This window comes from Loxodonta africana, chromosome 10 (genome assembly GCF_030014295.1).
Source record: "Loxodonta africana isolate mLoxAfr1 chromosome 10, mLoxAfr1.hap2, whole genome shotgun sequence".
NCBI lineage: Eukaryota > Metazoa > Chordata > Mammalia > Proboscidea > Elephantidae > Loxodonta > Loxodonta africana.
The window spans coordinates 93,555,282-93,582,544 of record NC_087351.1 but is presented as its reverse complement, the minus strand read 5'-3'; the positions used below and the strand labels follow the sequence as shown (position 1 = coordinate 93,582,544).

Genomic DNA, 27,263 nt, shown 5'->3' with positions numbered 1-27,263 from the left:
GAGTAAGTTGGAAATGACTTGATGGCAACAGATTTTTAAGAGAACACCAGAGCTGACTGAAAACCAAGGGAAAAAATAGATAATAGAAACATACATGGAATGGTAAAATAGCTATGATTAAGAAGTACAAAAATTAAAGGACAAGATCAAGAATATTGGCCAAAAAAAAAAAAAAAAGGAAACTTTAGAACCAAATGAAAATTCCAGTAACTAAAACAAACAAACAAAAAACAGTAAACCTTAATAGATGGGTGAAACAACAAATACAAGAGAGAATTAATGAGTTGAAAAATAGGCCAGCGTAAACTATCTAAAAAGAGAACGTGGAAGTCTAAGTATAAAAAATACAGAAAAGAGTACAGAAGACAATGAGATTTGGTAAAAGGTATAGCTTATATCTAATTGGAGTTCCAGAAGGAGAGGGGAGAGAGAATAGGGCAGAACAATGTTTGAATAGACGGCGGCTGAGAATTTACAATACATGAAAGATATCAAGCACAGATTCCATGGGCCAAGATCCTGGTATGGGCCAACAGTGGGATAAATATAAGTAAAGTTGCGCATAGACATGTCCTAGTAAAACTGTTGACAATCTAAGTCAAAAAGAAAATTTAAAAAATAACCAGAGTTAAAAAAGGAGATTACGTTAAAAAAGAAATAATAATAAGAAATGATAGCTGACTTTGCTTTCAAAAGGGTGTTGACATTAGGCCTAGCTTGAAAGATGTGAATGATAAAGATAAACACAGTAAAAGTTAAAGGAGCTGGTTTTACATTTGATTCTGTTACTAACTCATGTGATCTAAGGTTACTTTACATTTCTAGTCCTTTTCTCATGTCATAACTTAGATTGGGCCTTTTAACTTTAACATTTATAAATAAATATTAAATTTATAAATAAATGTTAAAATAAAACTTTAATTTTATTCTGAGTCTTTTGTCATAGGTTACTGATATACTACTTTGTATTCTCCATAAACCTCTAATCTACTTGTATGTTAGATATAGTTTTATTTCTCTTATATAAAAATTGCTCTCAAGGTTGACCTTGGCTCTCCAGGGCCTCACCTGTATGTTTCCCTTGATCGACAGGCTGTGTCCTATGACTGGTGGACACTCACATAAGATGGTATCACACAAATCCCAACTTAGAGAGGCTGTGGACAGAGGGAGTCTCTTCTCTGAAATGAGGGAGCCAGTAGAGGTAGAGTCCTGAAATTCTAACTTTTTTTCTTTTAATCCAGACTGTTTTAACCTTGATTCTCTAGAAGAGCTAAACTAAACAGCCAAAATTTAAAAAAAAAAAAGACTTGCTTCATTTGTGACATATTCTGTTTGATCTGTGCTTTCTTTTCCTCTGAAACGACTTTCTTTCCACACATTTCCCCAAGGAAACCAACTTGGCCTTTTCATTGATTGTATTCTACCTCTTAACCCTGGCTGAATTTAAGAAACCCTGTTTCCTCAATCAATTCTTTTGTTTTGTCATTCTCTTTAAAGATTATATGTGACTTGTTCTATGGATCCATGTATTTTTATTATTACTGGTTTTTATTCATCCTTGGATGAAAGATCGAGACCTGAATTTTCCCAGCAATTCAGAGTATGTGGATTTTCCTCAGCTTTCCTCTTTGTTTCCTTGGGTCCCAGTTGGCTTGTCTTCTCAGGTCTATAGCTATGAACAGCTCTGGACATTATTCTCAACATTTAGCATGTTCTAATTTAATGTACCTCTTTAGTCTAGAAAGGTGTATTCTTATATCCCCCACTGGCAGACACCCTCATATTCTGGAGAGAGTATTTGGACAACTGTAATGCCTAGTTGTATTGACAGTTCAGCATCTGACCCCATGGTTTTCTGGGATTTGAGTTTTTGAATAAATGAAAGAGATGTTCTGATGAAGAGTTGGACAGTACACATTGTTTCAATAGCAGCAGTTGCTGGGATAGCAGTTCATTTTCCTGTTTGATACAGATTTGGCATTTCTGAACGAATATTTAGAGAGGAGAAAGGCTTTCTTCCTTCTTTTGGATGTGTTGACCTTGTTATGTTTCTAAGCATGGGTGGACACCAATTACACATTTCAGTCTGGTTGTGTAAGTCCTTAAATAGTAGACATCTCTTATGCATTCTGGTATTAGAAAGATGGAATAGGTAGTGACAGATGCCATTTAAAACCAGATGTTAGCACCGGCTCTTAAAATACTGGCTACATTTATATTTCCTGACATAACATAGTTCAAAATTTTCTCTAATACAAATTCTTTGACTCCTTAAGATCAGGATATTTAGAATAGCTTATAAAATCTCTAGTCTATTTGTATTTGGAAGCTGTTTAAAAAGAATAAAATTCTCTTCATTATATTCTTTAATTTAGTTAAAAGAAAGCTTGGAACAATCAATAGGCCAACTCCGAAATCGACGTTTACTGAGAAACTCAGGAGGGAGGAGTATTTCTGTTACAAGTCTGAGTCCAAGTGACCTCGATGGTGGTGCTGCAGCAGGTAAACTCGTCAGCTGTTCTGAAAACTCCTTTTTGTTTTAAACCTATTTCTGAAGTATGTATTGAATACCATTGATCTTTAGAAAAATGCAACCCATACATAAAATTGTATAGACTAGACGTCTGCAGATGCAGTTGTCAAGGATATGAAGCATTTTATAGTACGTTTTGAAATATGTTAAGTGAGACTTTATTATTTTGAGTCTATAATCTTTGCTTTTCTGAGACTCCACAGACCGCATAGAGCTTTACCTGCCAAAGCTTGGATTTAATAATCTGCTACCAAAGAATCAAAACAAACATACAAATAAAATTTACTGTATGGTGTAATTTCTGGGTATGGAGCCTTGTCCTAGATTAATGGTTTTCAAATGTCTCGTTATGAAGTATCCTATGACACTCGTTAAGAAGAGGTGAATTTAACCTTGATGTCCAGCTAGATTGTAATAGCTAGATTAAAAGTGGCAGCTCTTAGTTTGTAGCTAATCTACTTTCTTATTGTACTAAGATTCATATTTCAATAGAAAAGATTTTTAAGTCTGCAGTGAAGAGAGGTGATTTAGAGTGAACATCAGTACCTCATATTGTTAACATTTCTATTAAGCATTACAATAATGATTAAAAATTAGACCTAATCTTTTTTTTTTATGTAATTGGTTGGTTTTTATTGATTTTTAAATGCCATTCAGATCTTAATTAGTTTTTTTATTTGAAAAGTCTGTTTTACTGGTATTTAGTTACATCTTAAAAAAAAAAAACCAAACCAAACCCGTTGCGTCAAGTCTATTCCAACTCATATTCCACTATGGGACAGAGTAAAACTGCCCCACAGGGTTGCCAAGGAGCGGCTGGTGGATTCCAACTGTGTACCTTTTTGGTTAGCAGCCTGAGCTCTTAACCACTGTGCTACCAGTTACATCTTAGGGAGTTATGAAAGTTAATTTTAGTTAGCAATTTCTTTTTATATAAGGAAAATTATTCATCTTGCTTCTTTGGAAAGTATAGCAAATTGAAACTTTTTGTTTTGTTTCCAAATTATTTCTGTTTTCCATTTTATCTGCTTTAAAAGCAAAATTAGTGCCAATTTTATGGAGCTTTATTTATGTTCACAGCAACAAACCAAACCAAACCCACTGTTGTGGAGTCAATTCTGACTCATAGTGAACCTGTAGGACACTGTAAAACTACCCCATAGGGTTTCTAAGGCTGTAAATCTTTAAAGAAGCAGACTCACACAGCCTTCTCCCGTGGAGCGGCTGGTTGTTTGAAACTCCTGGCCTTTGGGTTAGCAAGTAAGCGCTTAACCACTGTGCCACCAGGGCTCCTTTTATGGCTATAGCAGGATTAACCCACTGCCATCGAATTGGTTCCAACTTGTAGAGACCCTATAGGACAGAGTAGAAGTGCCCTGTAGAGTTTCCAAGGAGCGACTGGTGGATTTGACCTGCTGACCTTTTGATTAGCAGCTAAGCTCTTAACCACTGTACTACCAGGGTTCCCACAGTATGATACTTGGAAATAAATGGGAAGATACTTGGAAATAAGTGGGAAGGTATTTGAAATAAATGGGTTAAGGGCACATGTGTATATCCATTAATGGGGTGCAGGTACTGAGTAAAATTTTAGATTGTTTTTTCTCATACAGTTTTTTTTAATCCTTTCTCTCTCTCTTTTTTTTTCCTAATTGTGAAGAGAGCCACCGTTTTCCACCTACCTCACCTCTCAAGGACTACGGGGATCCACAAGGTAGTAAACCAATGAAGTCCAGACCAGCTGGTGTCCGGTTTGTTCGGGAGAATGATGATTTGGGCCAGGTACTTAGGACTATTCTGTACTCTGTATAGAAGCATTTCTTTACATTTCTGTATAAATGACTAACACTTGAACTTAATGGCCTATATTTTGGCCAAGAGTTTGAACATCGGTAACATTTTGCTTGTTTTTTTTTTTTTTTAACCAAGTAAACTATTTTCTTGATGTACTAATCTTCATCAAGTGTTTATTTTGAATATTGTTATGGAGGCTTGCGTTTTGTAGAACATTTAAAAGTGACCTTAGTTAGACATTATATGTTTCTTTGTTTAGTTGGCTAGCTCTCCTTTAAGCCCTGGTAAGCCAGCTACTTTTTATTTTACTAAACTTTGTTTAGTATGAAGAAATTAGTCCGATTTTTGCAGCATTAGTGTTTTTCTGATTGTTGAATCATTGATGGAGCCACTCTCTATTAAGTAAGAACTTCCATACTTCCTCTATGTATTCACTAAAGATTTGTTAGTTCTATGGATATATTTATTTTCCTGCCTTTTTTTTTTTTTATAATAACTTTTATTAAGCTTCAAGTGAACGTTTACAAATCCAATCAGTCTGTCACATATAAGTTTACATACATCTCACTCCCTACTCCCACTTACTCTCCCCGTCTTGAGTCAGCCCTTTCAGTCTCTCCTTTCTTGACAATTTTGCCGGCTTCCCTCTCTCTCTATCCTCCCATCCCCCCTCCAGGCAAGAGTTGCCAACACAATCTCAAGTGTCCACCTGATATAATTAGCTCACTCTTCATCAGCATCTCTCTCCCACCCGCTGACCAGTCCCTTTCATTTCTGATGAGTTGTCTTCGGGGATGGTTCCTGTCCTGTGTCAACTGAAGGTCTGGGGAGCATGGCCGCCGGGATTCCTCTAGTCTCAGTCAGACCATTAAGTTTGGTCTTGTTATGAGAATTTGGGGTCTGCATCCCACTGATCTCCTGCTCCCTCAGGGGTCCTCTGCTGAGCTCCCTGTCAGGGCAGTCATCGATTGTGGCCGGGCACCAACTAGTTCTTCTGGTCTCAGGATGATGTAGGTCTCTGGTTCATGTGGCCCTTTCTGTCTCTTGGGCTCTTAGTTGTCATGTGGGCTTGGTGTTCTTCATTTTCCTTTGCTCCAGGTGGGTTGAGACCAATTGCTGCATCTTAGATGGCTGCTTGTTAGCATTTAAGACCCCAGACGCCACATTTCAAAGTGGGATGCAGAATGATTTCATAATAGAATTATTTTGCCAATTGACTTAGAAGTCCCCGCAAACCATGTTCCCCAGACCCCCGCGCTTGCTCCGCTGACCTTTGAAGCATTCATTTTATCCCGGAAACTTCTTTGCTTTTGGTCCAGTCCAATTGAGCTGACCTTCCATGTATTGAGTGTTGTCTTTCCCTTCACCTAAAGCAGTTCTTATCTACTGATTAATCAATAAAAAACCTTCTCCCACCCTCCCTCCCTCCCCCCCTCGTAACCACAAAAGTATGTGTTCTTCTCAGGTTTACTATTTCTCAAGATCTTATAATAGTGGTCTTATACAATATTTGTCCTTTTGCCTCTGACTAATTTCGCTCAGCATAATGCCTTCCAGGTTCCTCCATGTTATGAAATGTTTCAGAGATTCGTCACTGTTCTTTATCGATGCGTAGTATTCCATTGTGTGAATATACCACAATTTATTTACCCATTCATCCGTTGATGGACACCTTGGTTGCTTCCAACTTTTTGCTATTGTAAACAGAGCTGCAATAAACATGGGTGTGCATATATCTGTTTGTATGAAGGCTCTTGTATCTCTAGGGTATATTCCTAGGAGTGGGATTTCTGGGTTGTATGGTAGTTCTATTTCTAACTGTTTAAGATAACGCCAGATAGATTTCCAAAGTGGTTGTACCATTTTACATTCCCACCAGCAGTGTATGAGAGTTCCAATCTCTCCGCAGCCTCTCCAACATTTATTATTTTGTGTTTTTTGGATTAATGCCAGCCTTGCTGGTGTGAGATGGAATCTCATCGTAGTTTTAATTTGCATTTCTCTAATGGCTAATGATCGAGAGCATTTTCTCATGTATCTGTTGGCTGCCTGAATATCTTCTTTAGAGAAATGTGTGTTCATATCCTTTGCCCACTTCTTGATTGGGTTGTTTGTCTTTTTGTGGTTGAATTTTGACAGAATCATGTAGATTTTAGAGATCAGGCGCTGGTCGGAGATGTCATAGCTGAAAATTCTTTCCCAATCTGTAGGTGGTCTTTTTACTCTTTTGGTGAAGTCTTTAGATGAGCATAGGTGTTTGATTTTTAGGAGCTCCCAGTTATCGGGTTTCTCTTCATCATTTTTGGTAATGTTTTGTATTCTGTTTATACCTTGTATTAGGGCTCCTAGGGTTGTCCCAATTTTTTCTTCCATGATCTTTATCGTTTTAGTCTTTATGTTTAGGTCTTTGATCCACTTGGAGTTAGTTTTTGTGCATGGTGTGAGGTATGGGTCCTGTTTCATTTTTTTGCAAATGGATATCCAGTTATGCCAGCACCATTTGTTAAAAAGGCTATCTTTTCCCCAGTTAATTGACACTGGTCCTTTGTCAAATATCAGCTGCTCATACGTGGATGGATCTATGTCTGGGTTCTCAATTCTGTTCCATTGGTCTATGTGTCTGTTGTTGTACCAATACCAGGCTGTTTTGACTACTGTGGCTGTATAATAGTTTCTGAAGTCAGGTAAGGTGAGGCCTCCCACTTTCTTCTTCTTTTTCAGTAGTGCTTTGCTTCTCCGGGGCTTCTTTCCGTTCCATATGAAATTGGTGATTTGTTTCTCTATCCCCTTAAAATATGACATTGGAATTTGGATCGGAAGTGCGTTAAATGTATAGATGGCTTTTGGTAGAATAGACATTTTTACTATGTTAAGTCTTCCTATCCATGAGCAAGGTATGTTTTTCCACTTAAGTATGTCCTTTTGAATTTCTTGTAGTAGAGCTTTGTAGTTTTCTTTGTATAGGTCTTTTACATCCTTGGTAAGATTTATTCCTAAGTATCTTATCTTCTTGGGGGCTATTGTGAATGGTATTGATTTGGTTATTTCCTCTTCGGTGTTCTTTTTGTTGATGTAGAGGAATCCAAGTGATTTTTGTATGTTTATTTTATAACCTGAGACTCTGCCAAACTCTTCTATTAGTTTCAGTAGTTTTCTGGAGGATTCCTTAGGGTTTTCTGTGTATATAATCATGTCATCTGCAAATAGTGATAACTTTACTTCTTCCTTGCCAATCCGGATACCTTTTATTTCTTTTTCTAGCCTGATTGCCCTGGCTAAGACTTCCAACACGATGTTGAATAAGAGCGGTGATAAAGGGCATCTTTGTCTGGTTCCCGTTCTCAAGGGAAATGCTTTCAGGTTCTCTCCATTTAGAGTGACATTGGCTGTTGGCTTTGCATAGATGCCCTTTATTATGTTGAGGAATTTTCCTTCAATTCCTATTTTGGTAAGAGTTTTTATCATGAATGGGTGTTGGACTTTGTCAAATGCCTTTTCTGCATCAATTGATAAGATCATGTGGTTTTTGTCTTTTGTTTTATTTATGTGATGGATTACATTAATGGTTTTTCTGATATTAAACCAGCCTTGCATACCTGGTATAAATCCCACTTGATCAGGGTGAATTATTTTTTTGATGTGTTGTTGGATTCTATTGGCTAGAATTTTGTTGAGGATTTTTGCATCAATGTTCATGAGGGATATAGGTCTATAATTTTCTTTTTTTGTAATGTCTTTACCTGGTTTTGGTATCAGGGAGATGGTGGCTTCATAGAATGAGTTGGGTAGTATTCCGTCATTTTCTATGCTTTGGAATACCTTTAGTAGTAGTGGTGTTAACTCTTCTCTGAAAATTTGGTAGAACTCTGCAGTGAAGCCGTCCGGGCCAGGACTTTTTTTTGTTGGGAGTTTTTTGATTACCGTTTCAATCTCTTTTTTTGTTATGGGTCTATTTAGTTGTTCTACTTCTGAATGTGTTAGTTTAGGTAGGTAGTGTTTTTCCAGGAATTCATCCATTTCTTCTAGGTTTTCAAATTTGTTAGAGTACAATTTTTCATAATAATCTGAAATGATTCTTTTAATTTCATTTGGTTCTGTTGTGATGTGGTCCTTCTCATTTCTTATTCGGGTTATTTGTTTCCTTTCCTGTATTTCTTTAGTCAGTCTAGCCAATGGTTTATCAATTTTGTTACTTTTTTCAAAGAACCAGCTTTTGGCTTTGTTAATTCTTTCAATTGTTTTTCTGTTCTCTAATTCATTTAGTTCAGCTCTAATTTTTATTATTTGTTTTCTTCTGGTGCCTGATGGATTCTTTTGTTGCTCACTTTCTATTTGTTCAAGTTGTAGGGACAGTTCTCTGATTTTGGCTCTTTCTTCTTTTTGTATGTGTGCATTTATTGATATAAATTGGCCTCTGAGCACTGCTTTTGCTGTGTCCCAGAGGTTTTGATAGGAAGTATTTTCATTCTCGTTGCTTTCTATGAATTTCCTTATTCCCTCCTTGATGTCTTCTATAACCCAGTCTTTTTTCAGGAGGGTATTGTTCATTTTCCAAGTATTTGATTTCTTTTCCCTCGTTTTTCTGTTATTGATCTCTAGTTTTATTGCCTTGTGATCTGAGAAGATGCTTTGTAATATTTCGATGTTTTGGACTCTGCAAAGGTTTGTTTTATGACCTAATATGTGGTCTATTCTAGAGAATGTTCCATGTGCGCTAGAAAAAAAAGTATATTTTGCAGCAGTTGGGTGGAGAGTTCTGTATAAGTCAATGAGGTCAAGTTGGTTGATTGTTGTAATTAGATCTTCCGTGTCTCTGTTGAGCTTCTTACTGGATGTCCTGTCCTTCTCCGAAAGTGGTGTGTTGAAGTCTCCTACTATAATTGTGGAGGTATCTATCTCGCTTTTCAGTTCTGTTAAAATTTGATTTATGTATCTTGCAGCCCTGTCATTGGGTGCGTAAATATTTAATATGGTTATGTCTTCCTGATCAATTGTCCCTTTTATCATTATGTAGTGTCCTTCTTTATCCTTTGTGGTGGATTTAAGTCTAAAGTCTATTTTGTCAGAAATTAATATTGCTACTCCACTTCTTTTTTGCTTATTGTTTGCTTGATATACTTTTTTCCATCCTTTGAGTTTTAGTTTGTTTGAGTCTCTAAGTCTAAGGTGTGTCTCTTGTAGGCAGCATATAGATGGATCGTGTTTCTTTATCCAGTCTGTGACTCTCTGTCTCTTTATTGGTGCATTTAGTCCATTTACATTCAGGGTAATTATAGATAAATAAGTTTTTAGTGCTGTCATTTTGATGCCTTTTTATGTGTGTTGTTGACAATTTCATTTTTCCACATACTTTTTTGTGCTGAGGCGTTTTTCTTAGTAAATTGTGAGATCCTCATTTTCATAGTGTTTGACTTTATGTTAGTTGAGTCGTTACGTTTTTCTTGGTTTTTGTCTTGAGTTATAGAGTTGTTATACCTTTTTGTGGTTACCTCATTATATACCCCTATTTTTCTAAGTAAAAACCTAATTTGTATTGTTCTATATCGCCTTGTATCACTGTCCATATGGCAGTTCAATGCCTCCTGTATTTAGTCCCTCTTTTTGATTATTGTGATCTTTTACCTATTGACTTCCATGATTCCCTGTTATGTGTATTTTTTTTTTTTAATTAACCTTAATTTGTTTGTTTTTGTGATTTCCCTATTTGAGTTGATATCAGGACGTTCTGTTTTGTGACCTTGTGTTGTGCTGATATCTGATATTATTGGTTCTCTGACCAAACAATATCCTTTAGTATTTCTTGTAGCTTTGGTTTGGTTTTTGCAAATTCTCTAAACTTGTGTTTGTCTGTAAATATCTTAATTTCGCCTTCATATTTCAGAGAGAGTTTTGCTGGATATATGATCCTTGGCTGGCAGTTTTTCTCCTTCAGTGTTCTGTATATGTCATCCCATTCCCTTCTTGCCTGCATGGTTTCTGCTGAGTAGTCAGAACATATTCTTATTGATTCTCCCTTGAAGGAAACCTTTCTTTTCTCCCTGGCTGCTTTTAAAATTTTCTGTTTATCTTTGGTTTTGGTGAGTTTGATGATAATATGTCTTGGTGTTTTTCTTTTTGGATCAATCTTAAATGGGGTTCGATGAGCATCTTGGATAGATATCCTTTCGTCTTTCATGATGTCAGGGAAGTTTTCTGTCAGAAGTTCTTCAACTATTTTCTCTGTGTTTTCTGTCCCCCCTCCCTGTTCTGGGACTCCAATCACCCGCAGGTTATCCTTCTTGATAGAGTCCCACATAATTCTTAGGGTTTCTTCATTTTTTTTAATTCTTTTATCTGATTTTTTTTCAGCTATGTTGGTGTTGATTCCCTGGTCCTCCAGATGTCCCAGTCTGCATTCTAATTGCTCGAGTCTGCTCCTCTGACTTCCTATTGCGTTGTCTAATTCTGTTATTTTATTGTTAATCTTTTGGATTTCTACATGTTGTCTTTCTATGGATTCTTGCAACTTATTAATTTTTCCAGTATGTTCTTGAATAATCTTTTTGAGTTCTTCAACAGTTTTATCAGTGTGTTCCTTGGCTTTTTCTGCAGATATCCTAATTTCATTTGTGATATCATTAAGCATTCTGTAAATTAGTTTTTTATATTCTGTATCTGATAATTCCAAAATTGTATCTTCATTTGGGAAAGATTTTGATTCTTTTGTTTGGGGGGTTGGAGAAGCTGTCCTGGTCTGCTTCTTTAAGTGGTTTGATATGGATTGTTGTCTCCGAGCCATCACTGGGAAACTAGTTTTTCCAGAAAATCCGCTAAAAAAAAACTGCAGTCAGATCCCTATCAGAGTTCTCCCTTTGGCTCAGGCTATTCAGATGTTAATGAAGCCGCCTGGGAAGGGTGGGGGAGGGAACAGAGAGATAGGAGAGTAGCACCTCAGAATATAGCCAGAGTTGCTTGTCTTGCTTGGAATGATTGTTATATCTGAGATTCCCGCGGGCGCGTCGCCTATGTGTGCTGGCTGTGTGGAGATTGCCCCCAGGGGGTCTGGCCCGCTGGAGTCACGGTCAGATCCTCCGCTTCCAGCCCCACGCCCAGGGTCAAGGCTCCCCTACTGGGACGGTGCACTCTCGACTCCAAAATCAGTCGCTGCCTCCCGGGGACTTCTCGTCTCTCCAGCCGCGTGGCCGTGCCGCCCCCGTGAACTAGGTGGGCCCCCTCCCGGGGTTAGTTCAGATGGGTGGAGTAGCTCCCTGTGCTTGTGCCGCGACCGAGTGTCCTGGCTGGAACGCTGTTCTCCCCACTCCAATACCAGTCGCTGCCTCCCAGGGACTTCTCCTACCGGCTGCGTCCCACGCCGCCCACGCGACCCGGCTGGTCCCCTTCCCGGGGTTAGTTCAGGGGGTGGAGCAACTCTCCGTGTTTATGGCGTACCTGCGTGCAGTCCAAATCCCTGCGGGACGGTTCCCCGGCTCGGATGCTGCTCTTTCTGCTCCAAGATCAGTCACTGCCTCCCGGGGACTTCTCCTACCGGCTGCGTCCCATGCCGCCCGTGGAACCGGCTGGTCCCCCTCCCGGGGTTAGTTCAGGGGGGTGGAGCAGGTCTCTGTGCTTGTGCCGTACCTGACTGGTACGCTGGCTCCAGGCTCTGGAAACAATCGCTGCTTCCCCGTATTAGTTCGTTCTCCGTCTCTAAATCTGTGTTTGTTGTTCAGGGTTCGTAGATTGTTATGTATGTGATCGATTCACTTGTTTTTCCGTGTCTTTGTTGTAAGAGGGATCCGAGGTAACGTCTGCCTAGTCCGCCATCTTGGCTCCGCCCCTTTCCTGCCTTTTTAAACTTCTCTGCAAGAGCTGAAATTTTCTCTTTCTTGCCTTGGGTAGCTAAATTAATTAGGAAAGGGCTAGGGGAAGTTTTTAACTTTGACACCTTTGCTTTGGAAGTTTTAGGATTGGGAGCTCAAACTTTGTCTTAGGATACTCATCTGTAGCTATTGCACGTTACAGCTTAAGATAAAGAGATAACAGAGCCAAATGCATTACAAAATGGCTTATAGAAACTTTCTTTGAATGTGTTATTTTTTGGATAGGTGCAACTATGCTGTATGGACTATATGATTACGTCTAGAGCAAAAAATAATTTCTTAAAACTATCTGTTTAATCTTTCATTGTATTTATTTAGTGCCTCTATGCCAGGAACAATGTTTGTGCTTGGAAAGAGTGATGAGCAAAAGTAGACATGGCCTTTGCCTTTTCGTGGAGCTTATAATTTATAGGAGGAGCTAGATATTAATCAGATAAGTGTATTAATACTCATAACTGTGAACTGAAGTGTATGTTATAGTGGAATGAACATAGTGCAATGGGAGTGTATAGAAGAGGTACCTGCCCCAGTCAGGGAATTCTTTGTTGAAGACAGGCTAGTTGTGTTGAGATCCAAGAGTTAAGAAAGACTCATTCCAGGTAGAGCAAATAGGTTGGCAGGAAGGAAGATAGCAACTAAGAGTAATTTAAAGAAGGCCATGTGGCTAAAGAAGCATGAAGGGCCGAGGCCATGTAAAGCATTGTAATTGGTGACAAAATTATTTAGAAAAGATCACTCTGGCTCTCGTGTGCAAGGTAGAGTTAATGTATGCAAACTGATTGGGAGGATATTACTGTGTTCTGGGTGTGAGATGGTGGTCACTTGGATTAGAATGGTGAAATGGAGTTGGAAAGAAGGGAGTGGATGCAAGAGCTATAGTGGATAAAATTGAAAGGTCTTGAAATTCAGTTGGCCATGTGGGGAGGGTAGGAATGAGTGAAAACGTTGTGTCAAGAATGAATCCTAATGTTCTGGTTTGTAAAATTGGAAATCCATAATGGTAAAACCTAAGTGGATGGCCTCTTCATTTATATACTGCCTCTACTCCTTTCTTTTAAATTATCCTTCCTTATTTTAAGTCCGTTGTCTTAAGATGACCTTTAACTTCACATGACTGTGTACTTACTTTCTTTCTGCCCCTAGTTTAGAAATTGTGGTTAGCTGTTTACTTATGTCTCCCTCCCAAAAAATTATTGTGAAATATAGCACACACACACACACAGACACAGACACAGACACATAACATATATATCTATGGTTGAAAGTATAATAATAAGAACATTATGTAACTATTGACCACGCCAGGAAACAGAGGATTATCATATTCCCAAAGCCTCTTTTATGCTCCTTCTGTCCCCAGGGGGTATTCACTATCTTGACTTTTAAATTAATTATTCTCTTACTTTTAAAAAAAAAAATCACTTTTACTACTTATATCTTATTTAGTGTAGCTTACCTTAAAACTCTGTATTAATGGAAGATACCATATGTCTTCTTTTGTAACTTGCTTTTATTATTCAGCATTATGTTTTTGAGATTCATCCTTACTAATGGGTGAGTAGCTTTAATAGTTTCATTTTCACTGAGGTGTGATATTCTGTTGGCAGAATATACTGCAGTTTATTTATCTCCATCCTACTCTTGATGAACTTTTAGTTTATTTCCAGTGTTCCCTATGAACAATGCTACTCCAACATCTGTGTACATGATTCCAGGTGCATGTGGGCAGGAGTTTTTCTAGGGCAGGGGTTGGGACTGTACACTGTGGGCTGGTAGAATAAAGTTTTATTGGAACATAGCCATGCTCATTTTTTTATGGCTGCTTTTGTGCTACAGTAGTAGAGTTGAGTAGTTGCGACAGAGACACTGTAGCCAGCGAGCCTGAAATATTTGCCATCTGATCCTTCACAGAAAAAGCTTGCTGACACCTTCTCTAGGAGTGGAAATGCTGTACTATAGAGGACCTATTAGTTAATATTAGGTATAGTTCTTAAAAAAATGGCTTTTCTTTGAAAAAAATATTTCTTTCAGAGTAGACATTTGTTTTATTTTTAAAATAACAGCCATTGTAGAATTCAGGCATATTGCAAGAAATAAGAACTTATTCTTACCTTCGGTGAATCTTCATGATCAATTCAATAGACTCCTAAATGAGTAACTGTGTTTTGCCTTTATTAGCTTCATATTTTGCATCAGTCCCTTCGAGACCTCAGCAGTGAACAAGTTCGCCTTGGAGATGACCTCAACAGGGAATTTTCAAGAAGAAGCCGGTAAAAGCAGAATATGGTTTTTACTAAAAAAAAAAAAAAAAAAAATAGAGGCATGAATTATTAGAAGAATGAAATAAGTTCTGTAATCGACATGTTTATGTAGATTAATAAAAAAAAGTGTTTTTCTTTCACTGTTTTAAAATTTATTAATAGAGTAGTTCAAAGCCCTTTGGATTTAGAGTGTTCTGTGACTCAACGTAAAAAAAAAAAAAAAAAGAAAAAAAAAAAAGAAAATTTTTTCTTTTTTTACTTGTGACTCAACGTTAGACAAATTAATTTCATATTTCTAAAAACACTTTAACTTAGTACAATGGAACCTTGATATCACTGAGAAATACATTATAAAACTTTAGCAAGGAGGTATATTTGCAAATATATTGAAAGAGTGCAAGAATGAGAGTGCGAACCTGTGCATGCATATGTGTGCAACCAACCCATGGCACTGCAGAGTTAGGAAAAAAACATAATTGTGGAATATTTCAATGGCTATGAGCAACTATAGAATCTGATATTTTAGCTTTTAGTTGAAATATTTGAATGCCAGTGGTTTACATCTATACAGTCTTGACAATTTTGTCAATTCTATATCGTCTCCAAGAACTATCATTTTAATTAGCTTCTTCACTTTTATTTTCATTTCCTCATCAGCAGTGGCTTTTTGGAGGCTCTATTTTCCAAGAAGCAAAGATTCATATCCCTTCTCAAGAGTTACAATTATGTATAGTAATGATTAGGGAGGAGCCCTAGTGGCACCGTGGTTAAGAGCTCGGCCACTAACGAAAAGGTTGGCAATTCGAATCCATCAGCTGCTCCTTGGAAGCCCTGTGGGGCAGTCCTACTCTGTCCTATAAGGTTGCTATGAGTCGGGAGTCGACTTGATGGCAATGGGTTTGGTTTTTAATGATTACTGAATAAATTACTAGGTTTAACTTTTTGATTGGCTCAGAAAGGTTGGTATTTTCATTTAGTTAGTAATTTTTTATTAGCATTTATTACCAAAGGTATGTTGAATAAGAAAAGCACATTGAAATGCAGGCTTTTAGAAAGGATTAAGTGAAGTTTAATTCAGCATGTCTTTACAGAATTCACTATCTTGTTCTTAAAAAAAACATATTGTAAAAATAAAACCACATGATAAAGGCATATCAATTTATTCATTCATTAAAAAATAGATATTAAGTTAAAAAAGAGGAAAGTTTCTCATAATTGCTTCATTCCACAGAACAGCACAAAGAAACTATGAATTCATTAAGACAAGATATCAAAGATATGATAAAACAGAATCATATGAAGTTTTTGACTCTACACTTAAGAAGACAAATTGAGAACGAAATCATTATCATTACAGAATGAATAAATGAATTAGAAACAACAAGCAACAGAATTGATAACAGTGAAAATGGGTTACAGAAATAGGTTTTATAAAATAGGTTTGATAAAAATTATAGTATTCAGATTAAAAATACAAAAAGATTAAGCAATTAGAGAGAAAGTAATAGATATGGAAGTCAAAGACACATCAACAAAAAGTATAATTGATATTTCAGGAGTCCGGAACCCAGCAAACACAAATGAAGATACCTTTAAAGATATACTGAATTAAATGAAAAAAGACTGGAATCTGAGATATGCAAATACATTCAGTGTTCCAGGGAATTTGATATTGAATACTAATTGCGGAGACATATTTTACTTAAGCTGTAGAACTTCAAGTTTAAAGAAACAGCAACAGCTCTCATGAAGCTTACATTCTAGTGGGAATTGCCATATTCTAAGATGTTAATAGTGGTTAATTCTAGATAGGGGAAATATGAGTGTTTAATCTGTATTTAATTACACTTTTCTGTATACAGTTTTGCAAAACGTGGTGGCATAGTGGTTGGCAGTTCGAATCTACCAGGCGCTCCTTGGAAGCTCTATGGGGCAGTTCCACTCGGTCCTGTGGGGTCGCTATGAGTCGGAATTGACTCGAGGGCAATGGGTTTGGTTTTGGTTTTGGGTATATATAGTTTTAAAATCTAATCACAGAACATTTTCTTGGGGTGGGGACGCAGGTATAGTTTCTGCTTTTACATGGTGGCATGGGTGACAAACAGTAACTGAACCAGTACTGATACAGAGAAAAATGGAGTTCTAGTTTAGGTTGGATACTCAAGGAAGGCACTTCTGAGAAGAGTATTTAAGCTTATAAGGATGAGAACGAACCACCCGGAAGAGGAGCATACAGACAGACGAAACAGCGCAATGTGAACAGAACTTGGCTTGTTTAGGGAATCAAAAGAAAGTCTGGTGAATGAGGGAGAGTGGCATAAGATGAAGTTAGAGAGATTGTCAGGAACCAGGTCATGACAGGCCTCTGTGCCATGCCAAGGACTCTGAATGTGATTTTGAGGGCAATAGGAAGACATTGAAAACTAAATTAGAGAAGTTATGTGAACTGACTGACATTTTAGGAAAATTATATTGGTTGCCATGGGGAAAATTGGTTTGAGGTGGGCAAGTGAGAAATCTTTTCCATTACTGTATGAGAGATGAAGGAGCCTGGGTGGCACAGTGACTAAACACTCGGCTGCTAATCGAAAGGTTGGTGGTTCGAACCCACCATCTGCTGTGCAGGAAAAAAGATGTGACAGCCTGCTTCCATAAATATTTTAGCCTCAGAAACCCTATGTGGCAGTTCTCTGTCCTATAGGGGCACTATGAATGAGAATTGACTCAACAGCAATAGATTTGAGTTCATATGAGAGATGGTGATGTCTTGACCAGGATTATGGCAAGGGAGAGATGGAGAGAAGTTGATTTTATGATTTTTTTTGGAGATTGAAGAGGCAGGATTTGGTAATGGACTGGATATGTAGGATCAGGGAGAATTAATCAAGGATGAAACCCAGATTTACGACTTGAGTAACAGGCAAATGATAATTCCACTTCCTGAGGTATATAAGATTAGTTGGGAGTAGGTGAGGTGTAGTAATTAAGTTTGGCTGCAGACATGTTAAGTTTGAGATGCTGTGAAACATCCAAATGGAAATGTAAGGTACATAGCTGGATATTTACCCTGGAGCTCGAAGGAGAAGTCTCAGACAGATATAAATTCAAGAGTGGTCAGCATATAGAAGTGGAGTTTGGAAGCATGGGAATGGGTGAGATTATCTAGAGAGAAACTGTAGGGAGAGAATCAAGGTCAGGGCTGGGTGCCAGCAGTTCTTATATTTAGGAGTTCTATAAAAGACCTGGCAATCTGCTCCAGGAAAGATTTCAGCCTAGGAAACCCTATGGGGCAGTTCCACTCTGTCCTATAAGGTTGCTATGAGTTGGAATTGACTCGAGTGCCCATATCAACAACATCCAAAAGGAAGAATCTCTGGTGGCACAAATTGCTGCTAATGCGGTCAGCTGCTATCCAAAGGTTGGTGGTTGGAGTCCACCTAGAGGTACCTCAGAAGAAAGGCCTGGTGATCTGCTGCTGAGGAGTCAGTCGTTGAAAACCCTATGGAGCACAGTTGTACCCTGACATACAGAGGGGAATCGACTGGATGGCTCTGGTTTAGTTTTGGTTAAACATATGGAGGATCTGGCCTAAGAAGAAGTACCTAGTGAGATGTGAGAAATCCAGGAAAGCATGGGACCACAAAAGCCAGAAAAGAGGTAAAAATAAAGTCATTTTCAGATATTTAAAGACTTAGAAAATTTATCTCTTAGGATAACTTTTTTCTGAGAAAATGGCCAAAGGACATTTAAGTAAAATAAAATCATAACCAAGGAAGAGGAAAATGTAAGTTTCAAGAAATAGTAAAACTGTGCCAGGAATTCAGTAAAAATAATCCCCAGAATGATAGCCATGTAGCTGGGCCAGGAAGTATTCACTCTAAATTAGAGCAGGAAGTGTCTTCTGAGAAAAGCATAGTTAATTAGAGTGGAGTAGATTCTTTTTAATAGATGATTCAGTAAGAAGCAGAAGGAAGATATCAATGATGTGATAAGTCAGGCCCATGTAAGGCTAAAAGATCATAAGAAACTCTAAAAAAAAACAAAAGCACGAGAAAGTTATGATCTAAGTATTAAGGTGACTAAAATGTGAGGGTGAAAGAATGTAAGCCAAGGATCAATTTGACTACGATGGAATAATTCATAAGAGGTATAAATATATAAAATTACACAGGTAAGCAATAGAAGAACTAAAAATAGTGATAAATTTATCTAAAATTAGGAGTGAGAGAGAGCTAAATATTTTAAGTCAACAGAAGTTGTGTAGAGTACAGCTGAGGTAGTCACCAAAAGAATAAGAATGGAAATGGTTGAACATAGTTGGCTGTGGGGAGTGTAACCAAAGGTAAGGAAGTGTGAGGGAGGAAGGCTTTTTTTTTGTTTTTTAAATAAGTCTTTTTGAAGTATTTGATTATTTATCGAATAATTTGATGGAAAAAAGTCATGGGAGATGTTAGTTGGGACCGAATTTGTAGAGCACACTCTGATGTGATTTGATTATGAATTGCTTAGAGAGAGAGGGTGTAAGATCAAGGGTTTTTTCTCTTCCTTCTTTCCTTCTTTTACGATGGAGCTATTGTAGCATGTTGGTATATTGAAGGTGATGTACAGTACAGCAGTGGTTCTCAAAGTGTAGTCCCTAGAGCAGCAGCAGCAATACCTAGGAATTTGTAGGAGTGCACATTGTTGGGCCCCATCCAATATCTACTGATTCAGAAATTTTGGACGTGGGGCTCAGGCCATCTGTGTTTTTACAAGCCATCCAGGTGTTTCTGATGTTTGCAAGAGTATTTATGCAGTAGAGAATTACGTAAAACATAATATGTTGTGAATTTCACTAATTGTATTTTCCCAAATATGCAATTTAAAATATTAGTCTTTGTTTGTGTAGGTCGGATGCTGAAACAAAAAGGGCTTTGGAAGAATTGACTGAAAAACTTAATGTCCAGAGACAAGAAGTGGTAAGAACTCTCTGTTTATAAAAAGTTTTATTTGATATGTGGATAGTAGGGAGGGTGGCTGGGCTGGTCATAATCACAGTGGAGTTTGGTGCATTTAACTTTTTGAGTGGTATATGTCACTTTGTCTAAAAATATGTTCTTACACCTCTTATCAAATATTTGAAAGTTTGAAATATTACATCTGTGGTATGTTCGAGATAGAATTGTCATTTGTTTTAATTTTTAAAGCTTTATTATGACTATTTGAAAGATATTTTAAATGTTATTTCTTCAGTGATTCTTCTGCTAGAGTTTTTGTTAAATGATATTTGAAAACAGAATTTTTTTGTAGTGGCTCCATTTCACTCTCCGTTGAGTATTTTCAGGTCATCTCACACAAGTGTGAACTCACAATTGCTACAAGGATCTCCATGCTGTTTTGGCCCTTTTTTAATATGGTGCCAGTTGAAAATACCCCTAATTCTCATGTTTAATTTTTTCAAACTCAGGTCATTGACTCATTTTTCAGTGATCTATTTTTATCATATCACTATCTTTGAAAAAAAAATTAAAAAAAAAATTTATCCTTGATGGAAGTGAGGTAAAAATGGATGGAAGTGAGGTAAAAATGGATGGAAGTGAGGTAAAAAAATAAAGTGGTTACGGTCGCTTTCTTTGCATCTCGGATTTTTTTAGAAGGAAATTACCAATAGAAATTGTCACTAAACTGTTGGAAATTTGTCAACTTCAGGAGCAATGAGCATTCACTCATTTTCTATAACACCTTTTGTTTTTTCAAGGAAAGGAAAGTTAGCAGAATTTTTTTAACATATTTTATTCAGATTGAAAATTTCCTAGTGAAAGTAGGTGAATTTTCTCCAGTTGTTGTATTTACATTTGTAGATATATCAAGATCATTTTGGAGGTTGAATTTAGATATACTCTATTTTCGAAGTGGTCAGCTTTTTGCAGTAAAATTTGCTCATTTCAAAAATATGAATAAGCAACTGATTATATAAAATCACCTCTCTCCTCTGTTTTGGTATTAATTTCTTTGTGAAGAACCCCAGAGAGGTGAAGGTAGTATAATGCTTGTCTTCTGATGAAGTAGATAACATCTTTGCAGTTAGCGCCTGATGGTGTGACATTTAATGTGTGATCAGGATATGGGATACACTCTCATGTATACATTTGTGTATGTGTATATATATTTACATAATGTTCTGGATTTTTCCAGGCATACCAAGGGCACCATCAATGTACATTATATGAATCTATAAAATTTCTATACTTAAAAAAAACTCTCTGCTGGAATAACAGATTGGTACTGTTCTTAGTTAAATGCTGTGGCTCACACAACAAGAAACCTATGCTGTTGTCTGATTTACATAACTAAACAGGAGGTGAATGCACACTTTAAGAAGTGTAGCTCCGAGGTCCTCTTTAATGTACTATGTGATAGTCTAGTTCTTCTCATAAATTTTAGAGTGGAACCTGTCATTTGACAAAGGGGCCTGCTGAAACTATTTTTTTTTAATTTTTAAAACTTTGAGTTATAATATGTGTACAGAAAAGTACATGAATCAGCATATAGCTCAGGTGAACATACCTATGTAAACTGTCACCCAGGTCTAGAAACGGAACACTACCAGCATCTAAGAAACCTCATTTAATCACTAACTCCTCCCTCCTTTCTAAAGGGAACCATTTTTTGGCTTTTAACCCTGTAGATTAATTCTGCCTGTTTTGACCATTTTATGTACAGCAAGTGTTCTTCTTGTGTTTGACTTTTGCTGATCATTATCATTGTGATATTTATGGGTGTTGCATTGTGTTCCTGCAGTTTGTTCATTTTTATTGCTGTTGAGTATTCCATCGTATGGATATACTGCAATATATTATAACATTTTATGATGGCTATTTGAATTATTTCAAATACTGGGCAGTTGTGAATAATGCTGCTCTGAACATTCTTGTTCAGTATTTTAGTGCACACATTTCTGCATTTGTATTGGTAAGTATTATGGAGTGTGAATGCTAAATGTCTACGTATTTCGTAGATACTGATATCTATCGTACTATCATGCTGTTTGTTGAAATTTTTAGATAGTTGGGATGGTTAAGTTTGGCGTTTGGAAATACTAAGTTGTATATAGTACATGTTACATTTTAAGTTTCACCTTTTATCATGTGGCAAGAGAACTCATAATGAACAGAGCTGTCAATTCATTTGTGCCTCTCACATAGCAAATAAAATTAGCAAGTATTATCTACATATATTCTAGACTTTTACTGTGGGTCTAAAGTTTAGCCACCGATCTAAAGTTAACAGCTGAATTCAAAAAAAGCCTAAGGTCTTTCATATTATCATTGCCATGCATAAGGAAATACGCCATAACAGGTAAAGCTATGATTGCATAACTGGACATCACACTTCACTGATGCTCATTGGTTTATGCAACTTACTACTTTACTTAAATGTCCAGGGTGCCCGTTTCATCAGGAAAAAGCCTTGTATATTGTGTAAACCCAGGAAATTGTCCACAGCCTAAATGTGTGCTCCGTTGAGTTGTGCATTTGTGTACAACATTGTGCTTTCTATAATTTGCCTTCACAGTAAGGTTGTCTCATAACTATACAGAGGACATCTTGAATCTCATGTGGGTGTATGTGTACTTCTGATTAAGAAACAATCATCTAATGCAAAACTTAAAAATAATATTGTTGAATTTTAGAAAGTCTTCTGAAGGCCACATGATGTTTGCTTCCAATTTGTACAAGGCTTAATATAGATTTTGTGACTCACTTATTCCAACTGAAGTCAACATTTACATTTTATAACTGTTTGACATATTGTGTTGTATTTGTGAATTCATGATAGCATGCTGTCAGAGAAGATGCAGTTTTGAGTGTTAAACTTCTTAGAGCTTGCAGCTGTTTCCCCCCTCCAGATTTAAGTTTAAAATAAAATTACCAAAGTGATACACGTTCACTGCAGAAACTTTTAAATATTATACAAATATATAAAGTAAAAATGAACAACTGCCCTTTTCTCCCACCAATTTCACTTTCCACTGATACCCACTGTTAATCACATTTATTGTGTATTATTCTGAGGTTTACCATGCTTTTTCTCAGTAACTAAAATATATCTTGAGGGTTTATAGAACCCATTTTTCTTTGATAGGTTAGAAGTGTTGGTTGCTATCACGTATACCAAAATCTGATTTGTTAATCCTTTTGGGCTCATAGGTTTATTTGCTTGCTTGTTTGTTTCAAACTGCCCATTGGAAGAGAATAGTTAGCATGTATAGCAATGATGTTAAAAACATATTTTATTAACACTTAACTGTGGTAATAAACAATCACTATTGCATGGGCTTCACACCACAGGGGAAATTTCAGTTCATTAGTTGTCTAGATTTTACGTAGTTGAGTTTGACAGGAGTGTGTATGAAGTTTGATTATTCATGGAAGAAAAAGTCAATTTTATTTTTCTGTAGGAGGGCCACTGTTTAAATTAAAAATGTGAAAATGGATCCAGCTGTTTCCAAATAGGTTGGTCATTAATAATACCCTAAGAATTTTGTCAATACTGCGTTTGGGGTATCATGGTTATTGCATAGATTACAGCAATAGAGTATATAATCAACATGTATTTAAATGGATTTAAACCAGCAGGTATTGTTAAAGTGTTGAAGAATCAACATATTGAAAAACCAGAATACAATCCCATAGACAGAATGCTTTTGCTTTTGTTTAAGCTTATTTCATTAAATGCTAATGTTAAAGCTGTTATGTACCACTTGTCCATCATTGTGTCCTACTGGGGGGCTTGTGCGTTAATGCGATGCTGGAAGCTATGCCACTGGTATTTTAAATACCAGTAGGGTTACCCACGATTGATAGGTTTCAGCAGAGCTTTCAGACTAAGACAGACTATGAAGAAGACCTGGCGGCCATCTACTTCTAAAAAACTGGCCAGTGAAAATCTTATGAATAGCAGTTGAACATTGTCTGATACGGTGCCAGAAAATGAGCCTCTCAGGTTGGAAGACACTCAAAATATGACTGGGGAAGACTTTCCTTGTAGTAGGAAAAAACTCATTGCTGTTGAGTTGATTCCAGCTATATCAACCCTATAGGACATAGTAGAACTGCCCTATAGGGTTTCCAAAGAGTGGCTGGTGGATTTGAACTGCTGACCCTTTTGGTTGGCAGCCAAGCTCTTAAGCACTGTCCTACCAGGTCTCCAAGTAGAGTTGACCTTAATGACATATGAAGTAAAGCTTTTGGGACCTTCATTTACTGATGTGGCACAACTCAAAATGAGAAGAAACAGCTTCAAGCATCCATTAATAATCAGAATGTAGAATGTATGAAATATGAATCTAGGAAAATTAGAAGTAAAAATTGAATGGAATGCAGAAACATCAATATCCTAGGCATTAAAAAAAAAGGCATTAGCAAGGTGAAATTGACTGGTATTGGCCATTTGGAATCAGACAGTCGTATGGTCTACTATGTCAGAAATGACAAAATGAAGAGGAATGGCATCGCATCCATCATCAAAAAGAACATTTCAAGATCGATCCTGAAGTACAACACTGTCAGTGATAGGATAATATCCATATGCCTATAAGGAAGACCAGTTAATGACTATTATACAAATTTACACACCAATCACTAGTGCCAAAGATGAAGAAACTGAAGATTTTTATCAACTTCTGCAGTCTGAAATTGATCAGATGTGCAATCAAGATGCACTGATAATTACTGGTGATTGAAATGCAGAAGTTGGAAACAAATAAGAAGGATTGGTAGTTGGAAAATATAGCCTTGGTGATAGAAATGACGCTGGAGATCACATGATAGAATTCTGCAAGACCAATGACTTATTCCCTGGAAATACCTTCTTTCCACAACATAGACAGGTACTCTACACGTGGACGCCACTGGATGGAATACGCAGGAATCAAATCAACTACATCTGTGGAAAGAAATGATAGAAAAGCTCAATATGATCAGTCAGAACAAGGCCAGGGCCTGACTGTGGAATAGACCATCAATTAATTAAAAAAGAAAAAAAAAATTTTAATTGCTCATATACAAATTCAAGTTGAAGCTGAAGAAAATCAAAACAAGCCCAAAAGAGCCAAAAAAGGACCTTGAGTATATCCAACCTGAATTTAGAGACTATTTCAGGAATAGGTTTGATGCATTACTGAAGACCAAACCGGTTGTGGGATGACATCAGTGATAGCATACATGAAGAAAGGAAAAGGTCATTAGAAAGACAGAAAAGGAAAAAAAGACCAAAATGAAGTCAGAAGAGACTTTGGAACTTGCTCTTGAACATAGAGTATCTAAAGTGAATGGAAGAAATGAAGTAAAAAAGCTGAACAGAAGATTTCAAAGTGTGGCTCAAAAAGACAAAGTAAAGTATTATAATGAAATGTACAAAAACCTGGGGTTAGAAAACCAAAAGAGTTTTCTTAAGCTGCAAGAACTGAAGAAAAAATTCAAGCCTTGAGTTGCAATTTTGAAGGATTCTGTATTTTGAGCAAGTAATCTGAGAAACTGGACTACATGAAGAAGAACACAGCATCAGGACTGGAAGAAGACACATTAACAACCTGCGACAGGTAGATGAAACAATCTTGCTGGCTGAAAGCAAAGAGGACTTGAAGTACTTACTGATGAAGATCACAGACTACAGCCTTCAGTACGGATTACACCTCAACATAAAGAAAACAAAAATGCTCACAACTGGACAATAAACAACATCGTGATAAACTGAGATAAGATAGACATGGTCAAGGATTTCATTTTACCTGGATCCACAATCAACCCCCTTGGAAGCGGTAGTCAAGAAATCAAACAACCTAATGCATTGGGCAAATCTGCTGCAAAAGACTTCTTTCAAGTGTTAAAAAGCAAAGATGTTACCTTGAGGACTAAGGTGTACCTGATCCAAGCCATGGCATTTTCATTCGCCTCACATGCACATGGAAATTGGACAGTGAATAAGGAAAAGAGAAGAATTGATGCATTTGAATTATGGTGTTGGAGAAGAATATTGAATATACCACGGACTGCCAGAAGAACAAATAAATCTGTTTTGTAAGAAGTACAGCCAGAATGCTCCATGCAGCGAGAATGGCGAGGTTTTGTCTTACATGCTTTGGACACGTTATCAGGAGGGATCAGTCTCTGGAGAAGGACATCATACTTGGTAAGGTAGAAGATCAGCTGAAAGACCCTCAATGAAATGGATTGATGCAGTGGCTGCAACAATGGGCTCAAACATAGCAATGATTGTGAGGATGGTGCGGGATTGAGCAGTGTTTCATTGTGTTGTACATAGGGTCACTATGAGTTGGAGCCATTTCAATGGCAAAACCATTCTAAATTTCATTCTTATTATTTTGTATTTTTATAACTGACATATGGAGATTTAGAACTATCTTATATCTCAGCAGTAAATTTAGTTGATTAATGTGAGACTGTGATAAAAGTGAATTGTATAGTATTTGATGACATTGTTAATATTTTTTCCTTAGGTCTCAGAAATTGAAAAAAAAAAGTAAGGAAGCATTAAATGGATGCATTCTTTGAAATAATCCTTATTCTGGACTAATGTCATCATTCAAAAGTGATGCATATATATTGTATCATTAAGTATCAGACTCCAAGCCCTTGTAGTTTTCACTTGTTCTTCCTTCGGTCTTCCCCACCTCCAGAAGTGACATTACAATCCATCCAGTGGCTCGTTGTTCATCTAGGATTCATGCTAGATTGTTTTCTTTCCCACACACTACACTTCTAATTCATTACAAAATTCTTCCCTTTTTGTTGCCGAAATCTTGCTTGGTTCCATCGGCTTCTGTTTAATACTTTCGACCAAGCCATCACCTCTCCTTGGGGTCCCTGCAGTGACTTCCATTGGACTTGATCTCTCTGCTCCCTCACCTACCTCTATCTGGGCTTCTTACAGTAGCCAGAGTAATTTTCAGAAATGGTTATCACATTAAATTATTCCTCTCCTTTAATGCAAATCACAAACACCATGAGGTACCATCACACCCTGGCATTATTGGTACAAATCAATAAAACAGGAAATAACAAATGCTGGAGAGGCTGTGGGGAGATCGGAACTCTTATGCACTGCTTGTGGGAATGCAAAATGATTCAGCCATTTTGGAAAACGATATGGTGCTTCCTTAGAAAGCTAGAAATAGAAATACCATATGACCCAGCAGTCCCACTCCTAGGAATATATTCCAGAGACTTAGAGTCATCACACAAATAGACATATGCACACCCATGTTCATTGCAGCATTGTTCACGATAGCAAAAAGCTGAAACAACCTAGATGCCCTTCAATAGATGAATGGATAAACAAATTGTGGTATATACACACAATGGATAATTACTCAGTGAAAAAGAACAATGATAAATCTGTAAAGCATCTCCTAACATGGATGAATCTGGAGGGCATTATGCTGAGTGAAATAAGCCAATCACAAAAGGACAAATATTGTCTGAGACTACTATAAAAACTCATGAAAAGGTTTATATACAAAAAGAAACAATCTGATGGTTACAAGGGAGGGGAGGGATGGGGATGGAAAAGTACTTAATAGACAATAGGTAAGTGGGAACTTTGGTGAAGGGTAAGACAGTACACAATACTGGGGAAGCCAGCACAACCTGTACAAGGCAAGGTCTTGGTAGCTTCATGGACACATCCAAACTCCCTGAGGTACCAAATTGCTGGGCTGAGGGCTGTGGGGACCATGATTTCAGGGAACACCCAGCTCAGTTGGCATAGCATAGTTTATAAAGAATATGTTCTACATTCTACTTTGGTGAG

At 37.2% G+C, this 27,263-nt stretch overlaps 1 protein-coding gene across 23 annotated transcripts in view; it reads left to right on the top strand.

Annotated features, from left to right (window-relative positions):
- The window catches only part of CEP128 (centrosomal protein 128), a 554,311-nt gene that overhangs the window by 53,264 nt on the left and 473,784 nt on the right, over positions 1-27,263 (top strand). For all 23 annotated transcript variants that reach the window (XR_010323199.1, XR_010323198.1, XM_023546439.2 and 20 more), the window contains 4 exons: positions 2,379-2,505; positions 4,197-4,318; positions 14,368-14,459; positions 19,339-19,408. Coding sequence is in view for 21 of the 23 variants with exons in the window: in XM_023546439.2 (XP_023402207.1) it covers positions 2,379-2,505; positions 4,197-4,318; positions 14,368-14,459; positions 19,339-19,408 (411 nt within the window). In the remaining 2 variants the exon portion in view is untranslated. The remainder of the gene's footprint in view (positions 1-2,378; positions 2,506-4,196; positions 4,319-14,367; positions 14,460-19,338; positions 19,409-27,263) is intronic.